A 15,776-nucleotide genomic window follows, 5' to 3' on the forward strand; every position below is an offset into this window, starting at 1 on the left:
ATTGGAATGCAGTGGGTTTGACAATCGTTTCGCTATCGGTGGCGTCTTGACAGAAATAAAATGTCAGCAGAAACGGCGGCGCATCCTATTAAGAGCGAACGTATCCTATTAAAGGTTCAGAGATCGCATTGTTCGTCCGCGTGCCCTTAAAACGAGCCAGATCGTCGTGACAACGGTGGCCTTTAAATCGGCGACAATAAATCCATGCGTGTCTTCTGGATGCACTTAAACTCGCATATCTATTCATCCTCGTAATGTTACTTCATTTCAAGATAAGTAGCAAAGATAAATAAATTATTTCTCACGGTTAAGAGAGATTTCGAATTTAAAAAGAAAAATTCCATTGAAAATAAATAAAGATTTAAATACAAATACGAGTGAGTTAATGATACCATGTAAAATGGCTTTTGCGCTTTTCAAACATATCTATCATTAATTGAATATGAAAATTGATATTATTTATTGATGGAATAATATTTATTGAAAATTTACATCTTCTAGATTTGTGTGTGCAGTTTGTTCATTTATTAATTTTTGGATCCGCAAGAGCTTCAATCTTGCTTCGCCTCTTTTACGTTACGACACTTATACAAGGGTGTTCATAATTCTTGTGTGGTCCGCGTGGTGGTAATCTATTGACTTCGAAACCGATTTCTCTTCAACAAAAATATCACGGCAGGTCTCAAACCTTACCATCAATGCGAGATTCTTGCGATTATATATATGGGTTATTACCTAATGGATATTACTTGACGCTTCCACGAAAGCAAACAGCAAAAAAACAAAAAATAACACTCACATGAGGAGTTAATACGGATAAATGTTAATCTCCCTTCATAAAAAGTAGGATCTGTCACTTATTATTGACAAAATACTCTCTTTCACTGATACGTGCAACGAGACTGCTAAATGACATTTCACTCCTGTCAAAGAGTCGATATTATCTTGATGATCTTTCAATTCGTCGGTTTGTTTACAATTTTCAAACAATGTTCTCCAGCTTGTAAATACACATGCATACAGTGTACAGAATGAACAATCAGTGACGATCGCTCACGATGCGAATCGCAAATAGCCGTTTCCTCCGAGGTAGCGATTAGAGGGGGAAGAGCGCCCCTCATCGTTTTCATCGGGTATATAAGACCGGGGAGTCGCAGGAGCACGGATCCGCCGACAGGATTCTGTATATAGTCCCGGTGTAACACAGGTTGTGTCTGTGCGAGATATTGTCCTGGGTGATGCAGTGCGAAGTGTCCTCTTCATTTTCGTCATCGTTATCGTTGTCATAACTGACGGCTACGATGGCTCGTCGCGGGATTATTCACTCGTTGGTATGTTTTGCAGAGAAAAATTTCAACGTTTGTGCGTGAAAAAAATTGTTGTTCACTTTGCAATTTAATGCATATTTTATATATGTATCAAAAATAAAATTTTTTTAAATCGAATAAATACATTGTGTTAATTCTGATTTTTTTTTATTTAAATAAAGATATACTTTGTTTCCAAAATGGTTTGTTATATTAAATAAATTATTATTTACATGTAATAAAAATTATAATTTCTAAAATAAATTATTTAAAACTTTAATATAAAAAAATATTTATTTGAAGATAAAAAATTATTTATTAAAAATAAAAATTCTGTGTTTTTGAAGCCAAATAAAGAGCCAAAAATTTTAAAATGTTTTTTAAAAAAAGTAATTTAGTATGATAAAAATAAAAAACAGACTTTTTTATTTATTTAGAAATAAAAGCATACTTTGCTTTTATTTTACATTATTTTATTTTATATATATTTTATTAATTCAAATATATATATTTGTTGTTTGATTAAAATAATCAATTTACACGTATTTAAAAATTTGCAAGTATTAATAAATAATTTTTTTAAGAATATATATACTATATATATATATATATATATATATATATATATATATTTATTTATTAAAATATATTATTTTATTTATTAGCATATATATTTGTATTTTATTTTATTCATATATTTTAATTTGCATTTAATATGCAAAGTAAACAATTTTAGAAATTTTAATTATCGTTATGTATATCATTCTAAAAGATAATTTTTATCACAAGTTAATTGAAAACAAGTTATTTAAAAATATAATGAAAAATGATGATAATTTTTATAACATTTTGCAATAATAATTTCTTTTTAATTATAAGTTATATATTATATTAATTTTTAATTAATTTTAATATTGCGTGTTCATATTGTTTCAACTGTCATTGTCAATTGTTACTTTTAAAATATAATGCTTCAACTTTTCATTATATTTTTGTGGAAAAAAGTGAGGTATGAGATCCACTGCGTTCCAGCAAAAAAGATAAGAGAACGTGTCACGATATGCGTGTGTTGCTGTAAATTACACCTAGACGAAGTTCTTCGTACCGCTACCAGAATTCCCGTGGATATTGCATGCCATTCACAGCTGATTACACGAACGCAAACGGCGCGAATCGCTCGTAAATTTCGCGTTTGCCGCTCAACCTCGTTGCATTGACAACGCGCTTTGCATTTGCATCTTTGTGGGAAAATGTACAACGGCATTAACTGAATCTTTTGCATCGCGTAATATGGGCCGTATAAGCCGAATAAGTACGACAGTATGAAAAAAATAGAAAAACTTTGATAAATCGATGCTTCTCCAAAGTCGCATGTGCGATTTTATTTTTCAAATTGCATCGAAGCGTTTGAGCTTCATTAATCTTTTTAATTATTTAATGAATCTCTTATTAATCTTTCTACATATTTAATTTAGAATTTTCTTAATTTTCTTCCGAGCGCATAAATTAACAATACCTAACTTAACCTAGCTAACAATGCGCATGCTAGTTTAATCTCTACATAAATTACTTTTATATGTCAATTTACAGATGCGTTCCCTTTTTTCTTTCTTTCTCTCTCTTCTAATATTGTACTAATCGCCGTCTAATCTGAGAGCTAATGTCGTAACTATTTCTACGAATCTTTAATGACGTAACATAAGCGGCATTCTTTCCGCTATTAACCTTTGCATTTAAATTTCCTTTTCATATTTATATTTTCATACTCGGAAAACTGATTAATAACAGCCATTGAATTAATAATTCAGGTGCTCGATCCCTTTGGGAACCAGTTACATCTTTTTTAGATAAAAGACACCGTTAAATATCGGTTGCCTCTTATAATATACAGCGTCTGGGGTTGAGAGTTTATCTTCGTCGAAATGATGCGCCATTCCCGACACCGTTCCTTTCAGACGCGGGGCCCGCGATTGCGTCTTCATAATCGCGCGGCCGGTTATCGGGCCCCGAAGCGTTCAAAACGCGGACCAGGCCGGTCATCGATTAAGTAGAAAGTGTCCTTTTTCAGAGGGATCCACCACCACAACTATCATCATCATCGGGCGCGATGAACGGCGATTGCTGATTATCCAACGCGACGCGCCGCATCGGTCGCGGGGTCATCCTCGGCAATTCCTCGATCATTCTTAGATAGATCAGTTCATTAATTATCCAAGCGCTCAAAGAGGAAAGGTGTTATTAGTTCGTCGATTCCCGAAATCGATTTTCTCGAGAAGAAATTTTAAGAAGATGAAAAGAAATTTATCCTGCAATTTAAAAACTTATTTTTTCTTGTAATAGGATTCACACTATGCACTGCTCTTTTGATTGTTTATTTTATTTATAATTTATATTTTGATTATTATTTATTTATATAATTACAACGGGATATCTACTTCCTAGAAACCCAAAAAATCTAGAATTTCTCTAAAATCCCTAAAATGTTCTTAGGGATTTTTTTATACCTGAAAAAGGTCGGGAAATTTTTGTGGAATTTTATTGGTACTCAAAGAATTTTTTTGTTAAATTCTCTCTTTAATAATTATGTTCTTATATTATAAGCAGCCATCTATCTGTCAAGTGAATTATGTGTTTAAAATATATTATAAATATACTGTCTCTCTCTCTCTCTCTCTCTCTCTCTCTCTCTCTCTCTCTCTCTCTCTCTCTCTTTCTCTTTCTCTCTCTCTCTCTCTTTCTTTCTCTCTCTTTCTGTTTATATATTTATTGTTTTAAGAAAATTTGAATATACAATATTAGTATTTGATGTAATTTTTAGTAAAAAAAGAAAAATGTTATACAAATAAAAAAATGTGCATGTAAAAAATGTCTCATTGAAAATGAGGCTCTCATGAAAACTTAAGTTTTTTTTCGATACATTGCAAATCTAGCACTTGAGATTTAATTAAATGGCTCAGTGTTTTTTTTTGTATGAATGAAAAACATTAGCAAATGCATACAATAAATAAACTTATTTTAAAAAGTTGCACCTAAAAATTTTTAAAATAATTTTTTTACCTAAACTTTTTTTTAACAAAATTAGAGATCAAATTCTTGAAGATCAAATTCTTTACAAAATTCTTTACAAATTTTTTATAAAATTTAAATAAATACCTTGTATAATATTATAAAGAGGAAAAAATGTAGGTATATAATATTATTTATTGAAATATGCAGAATTAACGTTTATATATTTTATTTTTAATTAAAATGAAATGAAAGTAAAATTAAATTCTCTCTTACAGATTTGGTGTTTGCTGTCATTCCCGATGTGCTTTACCGACAAGTTGTCCCCGGATCAGAAGGCGCCACTGTTTGCGCGCGGATCCGGCGGTTTGATTCTGAGACCGCCCTTCGAAGGCGAGCCAAAAGTCGCCGTGAGTCCATCGGTTTCCACTAATGTCATTAATGAAGACGGCGTCGAGAGGCAGGAATCCGCCACCTTCAAACTCGTGGATGGTGAATTGGTCCGAGTAGTGGAGGGATCTTTTTCCTACAAGAGTCCCGAAGGGATCCCCGTTTCCGTTCAGTGAGTATATGTTCTATATATTTTATCGTAATGTAAGCGATTCGCCAAGATTTTTTAGGGCCATTATTTTAAACGCCATTGATATGATGCGTTTAATTATTTAATTGTTTTAATTATTTATATAAATCAGATTTTATATATCTAAGTTTTTCTAAGTGTGTTCCTAAGTGTTCCTGAGTGTAGTCTTAAATGTTTCTGATTATGAGTTTTCTTTGGACATTTTTATTAATTGTTCAAATTCTTGTTGTTATATGGCATTTATAATTCAACTTTTTGTTCAGTATATGTTTTATATACTTAATGTAAGCATTTTGTCTAGTTTTTGGAGTCAATATTTTGAGCGTCAATATGTTGCATTTAATTATTTAATTGTTTTTATTATTAATATATCTAACAATAAGTGTTTCTGAGTATGTTCCTAAATGTTCCTGAGCGTGTTCTTAAGTGTTCTTGATTGTCAGTTTTCTTCGGACATTTGACTGTTATTTAAATTTAAAAAATTGGAGCTTGGATTTGGATTTAGACATGTCAAAAGTTTTTTAAAAATAATATTCAAATGTAAGCCGATTAATTGTTCAGATTCTTGTTGTTATTTGGCATTTATAATTCATAATTATTTGTTCAGTATATGATTCATATATTTTATCGTAATGTAAATATTTTGCCTAGTTTTTGGAGCCAATATTTTGAGCGTCATTGATATGTTGCATTTAATTATTTAATTGTTTTTATTATTTATATATCTAACAATAAGTGTTTCTGAATATGTTCCTAAATGTTCCTGAGCGTGTTCCTAAGTATTTCTGATTGTGAGTTTTCTTCGGACATTTGACCATTATTTAAATTTAAAAATTGGAGCTTGATTTGGATTTAGACATGTCAAAAATTTTTAAAAATAATAAATATTTAATATAAATTTTAAAATATTTAAATGTAAGCCAATTAATTGTTCAAATTTTTGTTGTTGTTTGGCATTTGTAATTTTTTTAATTTGAAGAATAAAATAGTGTTTACGTCTAATTTTAATAATGTTTTAATTAAAAACGCAGAAAAATATATTTTTTTTTAAGAAAGAGAAAACGTAAAAGCATATGATTTTTTAAGAAAGAGATAAGAAAGCATAACATAATCTGCATAATGCAATCTTTGCATTCGCTAGCTATATTGCTGATGAGAACGGATACCGGGCCGGATTTAGGCTTGGCGCTGCTGCAATCGGGGAAACGGGACATCCCATCAGACTTCCAGAAGGTATCACACCAGCAAAAAACAATGTCAATCGAAGTTATCTGCCATCGCAATAAAGTGATTCCAGCTAATTCTAAAATTAAGACTGGCCTAATTCGCCATTTTTACGTAACGCTTTTTGATAGCTGGAGGCTACATTTCTTGGTAACTTTCTGTCTCAGCAGCTTTCGGGCCGAAAGGATTTTATCTGAGCAAAAGTATCGAGGCATAAATAGTTTTTAAATTGTGATTGGATTAATTGAAGAAGAAAACGAGGTTGAAAGATGCATAAAGGTATCTTATTTTTTGGCTAATTTAAATTAAATCTTATTTAATTTTGACATCTCTTTTGTGTATAATTGCGCCGAAATATTTATTTCGATAAATTCTTAGAATTATGAGGAAATATAATCGACTAAATGCAGAGAAAGAATTATTTCGATGTTAAGCAATATTCACTTTCATTTTGTTCACCAACGCACTCATAAATCTATCATATTCCAGATGTTTAACAAATATATTAATTTGATAAGAGATAATGCAAAATTAAAACTAGCATGAATTTTTATAATATAAACTGTTCTATATATTGTTACATTCGTTTTACAATCTCGTAAAACTAAGCAAATTTTTTATTCTTAATTCCTTTTTTAAATTTTATTCATTTATTTGATTTTTCCATATTTTAAAACAAATCATACACACTCAATATAAATATTCTTAAATTCATTTATATATCAACAATTTCATTTTATGCACTCGTGATCAAAAGGCAAATATATAAACATATATTTAAAAAACGATTTAAAACAAGAATTTATATTTACTGTCAAATGCTTTTAACTATCTCAGAATAAAGAAGTTTAATTTAAATAAATATTTGACTGTTTATAAACAAATCACTCTATGCACATGTTACAAAAATAATTCATATTCTTTCAAAACATTATTTTAGAAAGAGTGCGCGATTTGACACTATTATTAGATTGTGTCGCGTATTTAGCAATAATTGTTACGATGAATACGACATATGGCCTCTTAAATTATTCTATCTACGTAAATATATTTAAAAATATATATCTATGTATCTATTATGTATATTTACCATGTACATTCAGTATTTTGAATATAATTAAAAACATTAAAGACGATGAAAGATTTAATGTCACAGGAAACATATAATATAATTATACATGTGTTTTATTTAGAGTTGGTTAAGATAAAATTGATATGTAATTTAAAAATATTTTAAATTACAAAAAATTAAACTAGAAATTACAAAAAAATTATAAACAAAGATTTATAAATAAAGATTAAATTGAAGGATAAAAAAACAGATGAGGAAATATAAAGAAAAATATTCAATATGTAAAGATGTATCAATATTGTCGCAATGTTGCGATGTTATTGTAATATTGTTGTAATCTTGCTGTGCAGTTAAAGCGGCGTCCTGCGGGTAAAATCTCGCCAGCATTTTATTTGGTACGTAATGCGTACCTTCGAATTTATAAAAATAGCGACCTATTTCGCTATTGTAGATCCATCTCGGAGTTGTTAAAGTTATAGCATCTAAAATAAAAAATGCAAATAAAAAATAAATTTATGATAATTAAAATGAACAAAATAAAAGAAATGAAATAAAATAATAAGTAAAATAATTAATTCTAAAGAGGAAGAAAAATATACCAAATAAATCAACGTAAAATAAAATATTATTTTATTTTGTGTGCAAAAAGATAGATAAGTTCGCAGAACAAACAAATATAATTTTAAATAAAGATAGATCAGCTAATATACATACCTTCTTCCACGTAACACATTTTATTATTTTCGGTAAGAATTATGTAATTTGTTTGTTCCTTTTTAAAATTACAATTACGACAATGATACAACGGCAATTCACATAAGTGCATATAAGAATTCGGCACATTATTCGCGGAGAATTCAACAATATGTCTATCAAGATGTTGATGCCATCCTATTATCACACCGACGCAATCGGCAGGCTGATGTGTCACTATCATACCAACCGCAAATTTCACGTCCTTTGGTCTTGTATGTCGCTTTGTTTTTTTAACACTAAGGCTGAGCTGGAAAGTGTAAAATCAGACTTTAATTGATATCTTATCAAATAATTTCTAAATAGATTTTTGTAGCAAATTAAATTACAGAGAGTTAGATCATAAATTATTATAATTTATATGTGATTGTGCATGTGTCATCAGAGAAATTTTAGAGAATTATTTTCTATTATTATTTTCTATATTAGTACCATCTAAGACAAATAATAGACAAAAAATTAAACAAAAAATTAAAAAAGCATTTTGAAGCTTAAAAATTCAACTTTAATGTGATATCGGTAATTTTACAAAATTTTATTATTTTCTCGTTTAAAAAAATACAGGTTTAGATTCAAACTCATGTAACTCGGTCAAAAAAAATCGTAGAAAAATTTTAAAAATAGCATTTTATAGGCGAAATGTTGTAGTTTATGGAACTTGAGTTGATTTTTTCGAGAGAAATTTTTTTATCGAGTTGCAGATCAATCAAAGAAATGTTAATTTTAAGGAACAAAACAATGTGTTCCTTTTTAAAGCATAGAACAAGGAAAACAAAAATATTAAAAAAAATTTATCAATAGTATTATTAAAGTTATTATTAAAGTTGAAACTTCAAGCTTTAAAAATGTTTTTTTCAATTTTATGTCTACGATGATTTTTCGTTGAGTTTTAGCGATTTGAAAATAGCCCAATTTTTAAGGTATGAAAAGTGTTCTCTATTTTCTTTTGAGTAGTGCTTACATACCACATTTATTCTTCTTCTTTCCACATTTATTCTGTCATATCTAATCAATTGAATCGATCCATCCGACATAATCCCAAAAGTGTCGTTATACAGATTACTATTTTCCAATGTAGAATATATTAATTCTTGCCAAAACTGAAAAAAAGCATTAAAAATAAGCAAAGATTAAAGGTATGAACAGAGTTCTTACAAATAAAAAAAAATTAGTTATTTTGTTATTATATTAAATTAATTATAAATTTATTGGTTAGTGCTAAAAATAATAAAAATTATAGGAGTAATTGCCAACCCGTGAAGCTCTTAATTCATCAAAGTATATAAAATTTGTACGATGTGGTATATAACTTTTAGAACTTATGTTAAAAATCTTCCATTTCTTGAATTATTCATGAAACTGAAACAATAAAATAACAAAAAATTATATACTTATGTATGTGTGTGTATTTGTGCACATGATAAGAATTTAAATACCGAAAGATTCAGATATAATTCCAAATCTAATTTTATACTTACTAGTACGGTTTCCAAGAGAGAAAGAAGTGAGAACTACTACGTACTACATCGCATCGTAGACCAAGTCTTCTAGCCACGCTGTGATAAATTACTAATAAAATTAATTCTTCACCATATCTATTTTCTAATACCTATGACAGAAATTATAACAAAGAAATTGATAAGAGCAAGAATATTTTTTTTAAGATATAAAATAATAATAATTATTGACATAACAATAATTGAATAAGTTATTATATAAAATAATCTATAATAACTTACATTATCTATACACATGTATTCCAACATTGTGTTGGAAGACATTCCCCATTCGGTCAATTGAAATTCATCAAACATATATTCCCGGAGCGTCTCTATAATCTGCGTTCCCTCCTCTTCGTCCCAGTAATTATCTTCGATATTGTTCTCTTTTCAGTATGAAAAAAATTGTGAAAAAGCGGGAGTCGAGCATATCGAATGATTGGGATATTTTTCCCTGAGGCAATCCAATACCTCTAATGCGATATTATCTAGCGATGCTTTTACTCTCGAGTAAAAGATGTCCTTTTCGGGTTGCAACCATTGTGCCGCCATAGTCACAATTCTTTCCAAAAGCTGATTTTTGTAACATTGATTGGTGTATCTGTATAATTTTTTTCTTACCAAACATTGCCTCATAAAGTAAAACATCTTTATATGGCAATATCTTTCGGTAAGATCGCAATCAGTTCTTCTGAAAAATTTATATATTAACTGTGCGATAAGTGCTAATTACTTTATAAAATTAATAGCACTATTATTTATATCGAGAAGGATCTACCGTGAAGATTGTGTGAGCAAGTTTTTAAACTCATCAATGAAAACGGAATATGTAATGAAATTTTCACCCTCTTCATAAATTATGTTAATAATATTATTTATGAAACATTTATCTAAATTAAATATGCGATGGAATTGGATCAAATTATCTATTGCCTCATTGTTATGGTAATGCTCATGAAGTATGTGAGATATACAATTTTGTAATTGTCTCACACAATTTATTCCTGTTTTAATAAAGTCTTTTGTACTTTTTTGCCCACACTTTTTACATTTTTCTTGCTTATTTTTCTTACATTGTTTATCGTAAATTTTTTTTGCCGAAGGCCATCTGAAATTGAAACAAAAAATATTTTAATAAATTCTTCAAAATTATATTAAAGTGTAATAATTAATACAATATAATAAGTAACTGAGCAAATTGAATTATGCGCATTCACATTCTTCAAGGACATCATTTTTTTAATTGTAAATTAATAAAAAATCTCTGCTTCAGACAATTTTTACTTAAATTAAAAACATAGAAATTTAACGAATGCGAGGAAGCAAAAGTCACAAGAGAACGAGAACTCCATGTATCGAAATCTCGATCGTTTCAATATAATTTCACAATATATATTAATAAAAAATAATTAATAATGGTGCTATTGCATTAGTAATAAATATTCACAGAAATAAATTTTTTTAAACGCATAATATCCGTAATATTATTCAAAATATCAATCAATATTTGTTTTATAAGACAGAAAATATAAAATCTGTAATTTTAAAATATATTATCTGTAATTTTTAATTGTAATTAAATTTTATACTAACAATAAATAAGAAAATAGAATAATAAATATAATAAATAAAGCTGTAATTATATTATAGTCTTATTACGTATCTATAATAAATTATTTAACTTTTACACATATTCTATATTTATGTAACAGTATTACAGCAAAATAATTAATAAAACAAATAATAAAATCAAATAATTAGTTAGTAAAATAAAAATTTAAAATTTTTATTTTTTTAATATTTATTTCTTTTTTATTATGTTTATTACATACATTATATTGATATTATAATATATTTTTTATTATAAAATAAAAATAATTAGAACAAGGAACCAAAGAGTCAAAACGTAAAAAAGAGCGGAGCGAGCATCTTTAAAAAATTTTTTTAATTATTAAAGGAAATAAATTTAACAATTTTAAAGGAAATTTTTTGAAAATAAGATAGCTCGCGATCTGTTTTCTGTATCTCTCATTAGCCCATTTTTTTATTCGTTTTTATATTGATTACTAGAATTTTATTATCTGTTTGTTTTATTTTATATTATAATTTTATAATACTTTTTATTTATTTTATTTTTATAAAATATATTTTTTACAGAAGTGATGCATTGTACGTGATATATTATTAAAATAAAATTACAATAACTTACCTCTGAGAAAACTTCTTTTCCATATACTTGTCATATTTGCCTGCCCACTGGAATTGCTTGCACACACATCGAAAATTTATTATATCTTCGATGCTTATGTCATTGTAGCTGAGAATAATATTAATCACCTCCTCAGGTAAGCACATTATGGTAGCCATCACGAAAAAAATTTAATAAAACAAAACAATAATATAATTGAAGATATATTTAAATTCAGCAATAAACTATTTGCGTATAATTAAAAATTCACTGATTTTACAAGCACATCATACTGCAATACTGTTTCTATGTTATGTGTTTGCATCAGAGAGCACAAGTGAATATTTATACACTCAGAAGTCTCTATATCCCCTCTTATTTCGAAATAACCATTCTTATTTAAAAACCTAAAGATTTCTGTTACTATATTCTTTGACACATGACAATAAAGGGAAACAAAGCTGAGAACAATGGCGTACCAGGGAGAGGGATTAGGGAAATAAATCTCTCGAAGTTTCAGAATCAAATAGGAAAATGAAAAATTGAAAACGGAAAGAGAAATAAAATTGAATTACAGCCTCTGCAGAATGTTCATTTTCAACATTAAGAATTCTTAAAAACTACTTAAGAAATACAATAAGTGGAGTAAGACTGAACGGTTTGAAAATGTACATTCATAAAAATTTGATTTCGTCGATTAATATAGAAGAGGTACTAGACAAATATCTAAAAAACCTAAACGCATGCTTCTAGCTTAATATGTATTATTTAATAAAAAATTATGTGTTGTTTTGTGATTTTATTTTTTTTAAATATCTCCTCCCGAAATCAAATCTTGGCTACGCCTCTGGCTGAGAATACAATATTTCCATTCTATTTGCCCTTTAAGGCAGAAAACTAGAAATAGAGGATTATAGTGTAGCAATATGTTATGTTCTAAATTCTAAAATTAAAAGGTGTTCTATTGTAATCCAGACAATAGAGCTAGACAAAAAAAATTGTCCTGCATGTTGTGCGCGATATCATTAAAAATGTTCTTACTTTTGCATAAAAATTGTTGTATTTTTGCATATAAACATTTAATCGAAAATGTTGTTAAATCACGTGAAAGGAATAATTATTGTTAAATAAATAGTACAAAAATTTACATATATATATACATATATATATATATATATATATATATATATATATATATACACAGGGTGTTCCGGAACAACCTTCCGTCCGTAAAATAACGTATTCTGATACAATTCTAAGACAATTTTTCCTTTACCAAAATTTGAATTAAAGCATAATTTTTGAGTTACAAGCAATAATAGTTAGCAAATCACGCATCGAGTACAGAAGGCAGGCAGTCGCGTCGCGGCGCGCCGCGAGCGCCCGACACAGCTGACGATCTGATATGTGATTATCGCATGAGTCGCTAACTATTTTATCTTATAACATAAAATAATGCTTTAAATAAAATTTTGGTAAAGAAGAAAATGTCTTAAAATTACGTCCAATTTTGTTTCGGAACACCCTGTATATATATATATATATATATATATATATATATATATATATATATATATATGTTATTATAAAAATTTGATACAATAATTATTTATTTAATTATTTATTTTCTTTTTTTATCTATAGTAGATGCTTATCTTTAGTTACTTTGGATGAATAATAAATTATCTATTTCAGTTTTATAAATTCTTCTGCAAAGTTTATAAATTTTATTGATACGTATACAGAGTGTTAAAGGAATATTTAAAAATTTGGATTTTTTTGGTAGATTCACAAAATTGAGTAAAAAACTGCTTGATAAATTAATATTGAATTCCTGTCAGAATTAGAAATTATTTTTCACTTAAAATTGACTAAAATAAATAATCAACACAAAAGTATGTTAAATCACTAAACAAAACTATATTTCTTTTATTAATAAATTACTATATTATTAGTAGAATATATTGTAATAGATAAAGATAACAATGCGATATGCCAATTGATAGATGACAATCGACAATACTCGCTTCATTTTATAAAACAATTTTTACGTATGGATATATTTTTGTTTATTAAGATATATGTTGCTTATTTTAGTTTTGATTTTGAAGCATTATTTATTATAGCTCTCGATATGTTAAGAAATTTTGTAGCTACATAATCTTTTTCGCAATATATTAGTTTTTCAAACTAGAAATGTAACACTAACACTTTATTATAGTCTATCTATTTCAAAACTACCTTTATGTTCTAATAATCAAATGAGAAATTTTCCTGAATGAGTATTGGAAATCGAATGATTTACATAGACTTTCAATAAATATTACAATGTTATTCTAGATGACAATGCTATTCTAAAATATTATCAGAACAGAAAGTAAAAGAAAGTAGAAGAAATATTTCCAATCACTCATCGTATTATCATTGATACAAAATCTGATATTCGAACGATTAAAAAACTATTAAAAGAGAGAGAAAATAAATTGAATTTTATAAGAGTTTAATATAATAGTGGCGATTAGAAAACCTTGCAAAATTATATATTAATTTAGAAACTTGCAAAATAATAAAGTAGTGAAAAATGTATATCATTTTCGTTATTAAATAGAAAAATCAAAGAATATTTATCTTCTATAAGTATCCGTAGAAGCAATTTCTTATTTGATTGTATATATTATTTGATTAATACAATTGAAAATAACAGAAAAATATATTTATCGTTGATTTTCTCTCGATTGTATAATAAAAATCATTATTATTTTGCAATATTTGATTATTAATTTTTTTGACATTGCTTATCTGTAAAATTTGCATGCAACACATTAAAAATTCTAATGTAAGAAAATTAAATTTTTTTTAACAGAATATATACATATATGTAATATAAATTTTGAAACTAGTATTTCTTAAAAAAATGTTTTCTTTTTTGAAAATAACATTTCTTTAAAAAGACTTTCAAATAACGAATTTCTGTGTAAGAGATTTTCTAGTTTCGAAGAAATGTTATTGTTTCTCAGAAAAAAAATTCTTTTAAGAGGAAACAATTACGTACCTGCCTATTGTTCATTATACGTGTAGTATAGAAAATACAATAGAAAAGAAGATAAGCTGACAACCATAAGATCTATTGATTTATTAACATTTCTTAATTCTTATGACGACAAAAATAATGATTTATTTTGTGGACAGATTCACTAAAATCTTGCTTATTATTTGTTAAAATATAAGAATTGATAAATAAATTAAAATTTTATTTAATTATTTTGAGCATATATTTTACCAAAAATAAATCAGATAGGACAGTGCTAGGATTTATTTTCACATTTCGGTCCGATTCTGTGGCTCACGCCTTTGTCACCCACTCTCGCTCGCGCGTTAGCAACGAGTCGCTTGAAACGCGTAACTAAGAAGCGCGACGCTATGTCTCAGAAGTGTTCGTAAGAATGCCTAAATATAAGATAATATTTTTCTAAAAATACCGTGAAAATTCTCGAAATTAAAATTTTTTCTTTAATGTTTTATATTTCATTAATATAAAATATTATTATATTTTTTTCTTTTAAATTATTACATCAATATAATAAATTATTTAATCTGTTTACATAATTTACATATTTTTGATACTTTATTTAAAGTTTTTTCTTAACCCGCTTTACAATTATAATTATATTTATTTATAATTATAATTATATATAATTGCAATTGTCCTATATTATAATAATAATTATAATATAGGACAATTGCAATATAGTTATAATATAATTATAATTTTGAGACAATAGATTTCCATATCACCAATGAGATACTATTGTTAATGCGTTTTTTTTAAAGTGGTTTTCCCAGTAGGCCTATTCCACTAAAGAAGAATAATCCGTTTGCGTACATATATATATAAAGGAAAAATTATATTAAAGATTAAGAAATAAAAGAACGAAAAAAGAAAACAATCGCATAAACATTAATTTGATTGACATCAAAGTATACCAAACTTATAAAATTCTTGGAAGTCTTCGAATTTTTTCTATGTGGGCTCTACGTATTTATGTAAATGTTCATTTTCAAAATTAAAATATACGAAAACCGATAAACATTGTTGTTTGAGCGATGTATCATTATCTTCGTTGATGCGCTCTAATTCATCTAATAT

General features: G+C 27.2%; 2 protein-coding genes across 2 annotated transcripts; one reads left to right on the forward strand and one right to left on the reverse strand.

Moving 5' to 3' along the window:
* The first annotated feature begins 1,171 nt into the window (after positions 1-1,171).
* On the forward strand, positions 1,172-7,258 carry LOC126849910 (larval cuticle protein LCP-22-like). The gene is made up of 3 exons (XM_050592294.1): positions 1,172-1,331; positions 4,592-4,875; positions 6,035-7,258. The coding sequence occupies exons 1-3, from the start codon at positions 1,302-1,304 to the stop codon at positions 6,177-6,179; spliced, it is 459 nt and encodes a 152-aa protein (XP_050448251.1). The 5' UTR covers positions 1,172-1,301; the 3' UTR covers positions 6,180-7,258.
* Positions 7,259-7,397: 139 nt separating this feature from the next.
* On the reverse strand, positions 7,398-11,808 carry LOC126849596 (F-box only protein 21-like). Its single transcript, XM_050591558.1, is given in 8 exon segments — positions 7,398-7,671; positions 7,904-8,192; positions 8,908-9,042; positions 9,197-9,266; positions 9,421-9,551; positions 9,682-10,132; positions 10,220-10,549; positions 11,651-11,808. Coding segments are annotated over 8 exon segments (1,833 nt in total). The 3' UTR covers positions 7,398-7,402.
* Positions 11,809-15,776: the final 3,968 nt, after the last annotated feature.

This window comes from Cataglyphis hispanica, chromosome 5 (genome assembly GCF_021464435.1).
Source record: "Cataglyphis hispanica isolate Lineage 1 chromosome 5, ULB_Chis1_1.0, whole genome shotgun sequence".
Lineage (NCBI taxonomy): Eukaryota > Metazoa > Arthropoda > Insecta > Hymenoptera > Formicidae > Cataglyphis > Cataglyphis hispanica.

Excerpts from the sequence above, each read along its gene's own strand:
- LOC126849910 (XM_050592294.1), top strand. The coding sequence starts at position 1,302 with ATGGCTCGTCGCGGGATTATTCACTCGTTG. Across the intron at positions 1,332-4,591 it reads GCGGGATTATTCACTCGTTG|ATTTGGTGTTTGCTGTCATT; the intron begins GTATGTTTTGCA and ends TCTCTCTTACAG. Across the intron at positions 4,876-6,034 it reads GGGATCCCCGTTTCCGTTCA|CTATATTGCTGATGAGAACG; the intron begins GTGAGTATATGT and ends TGCATTCGCTAG.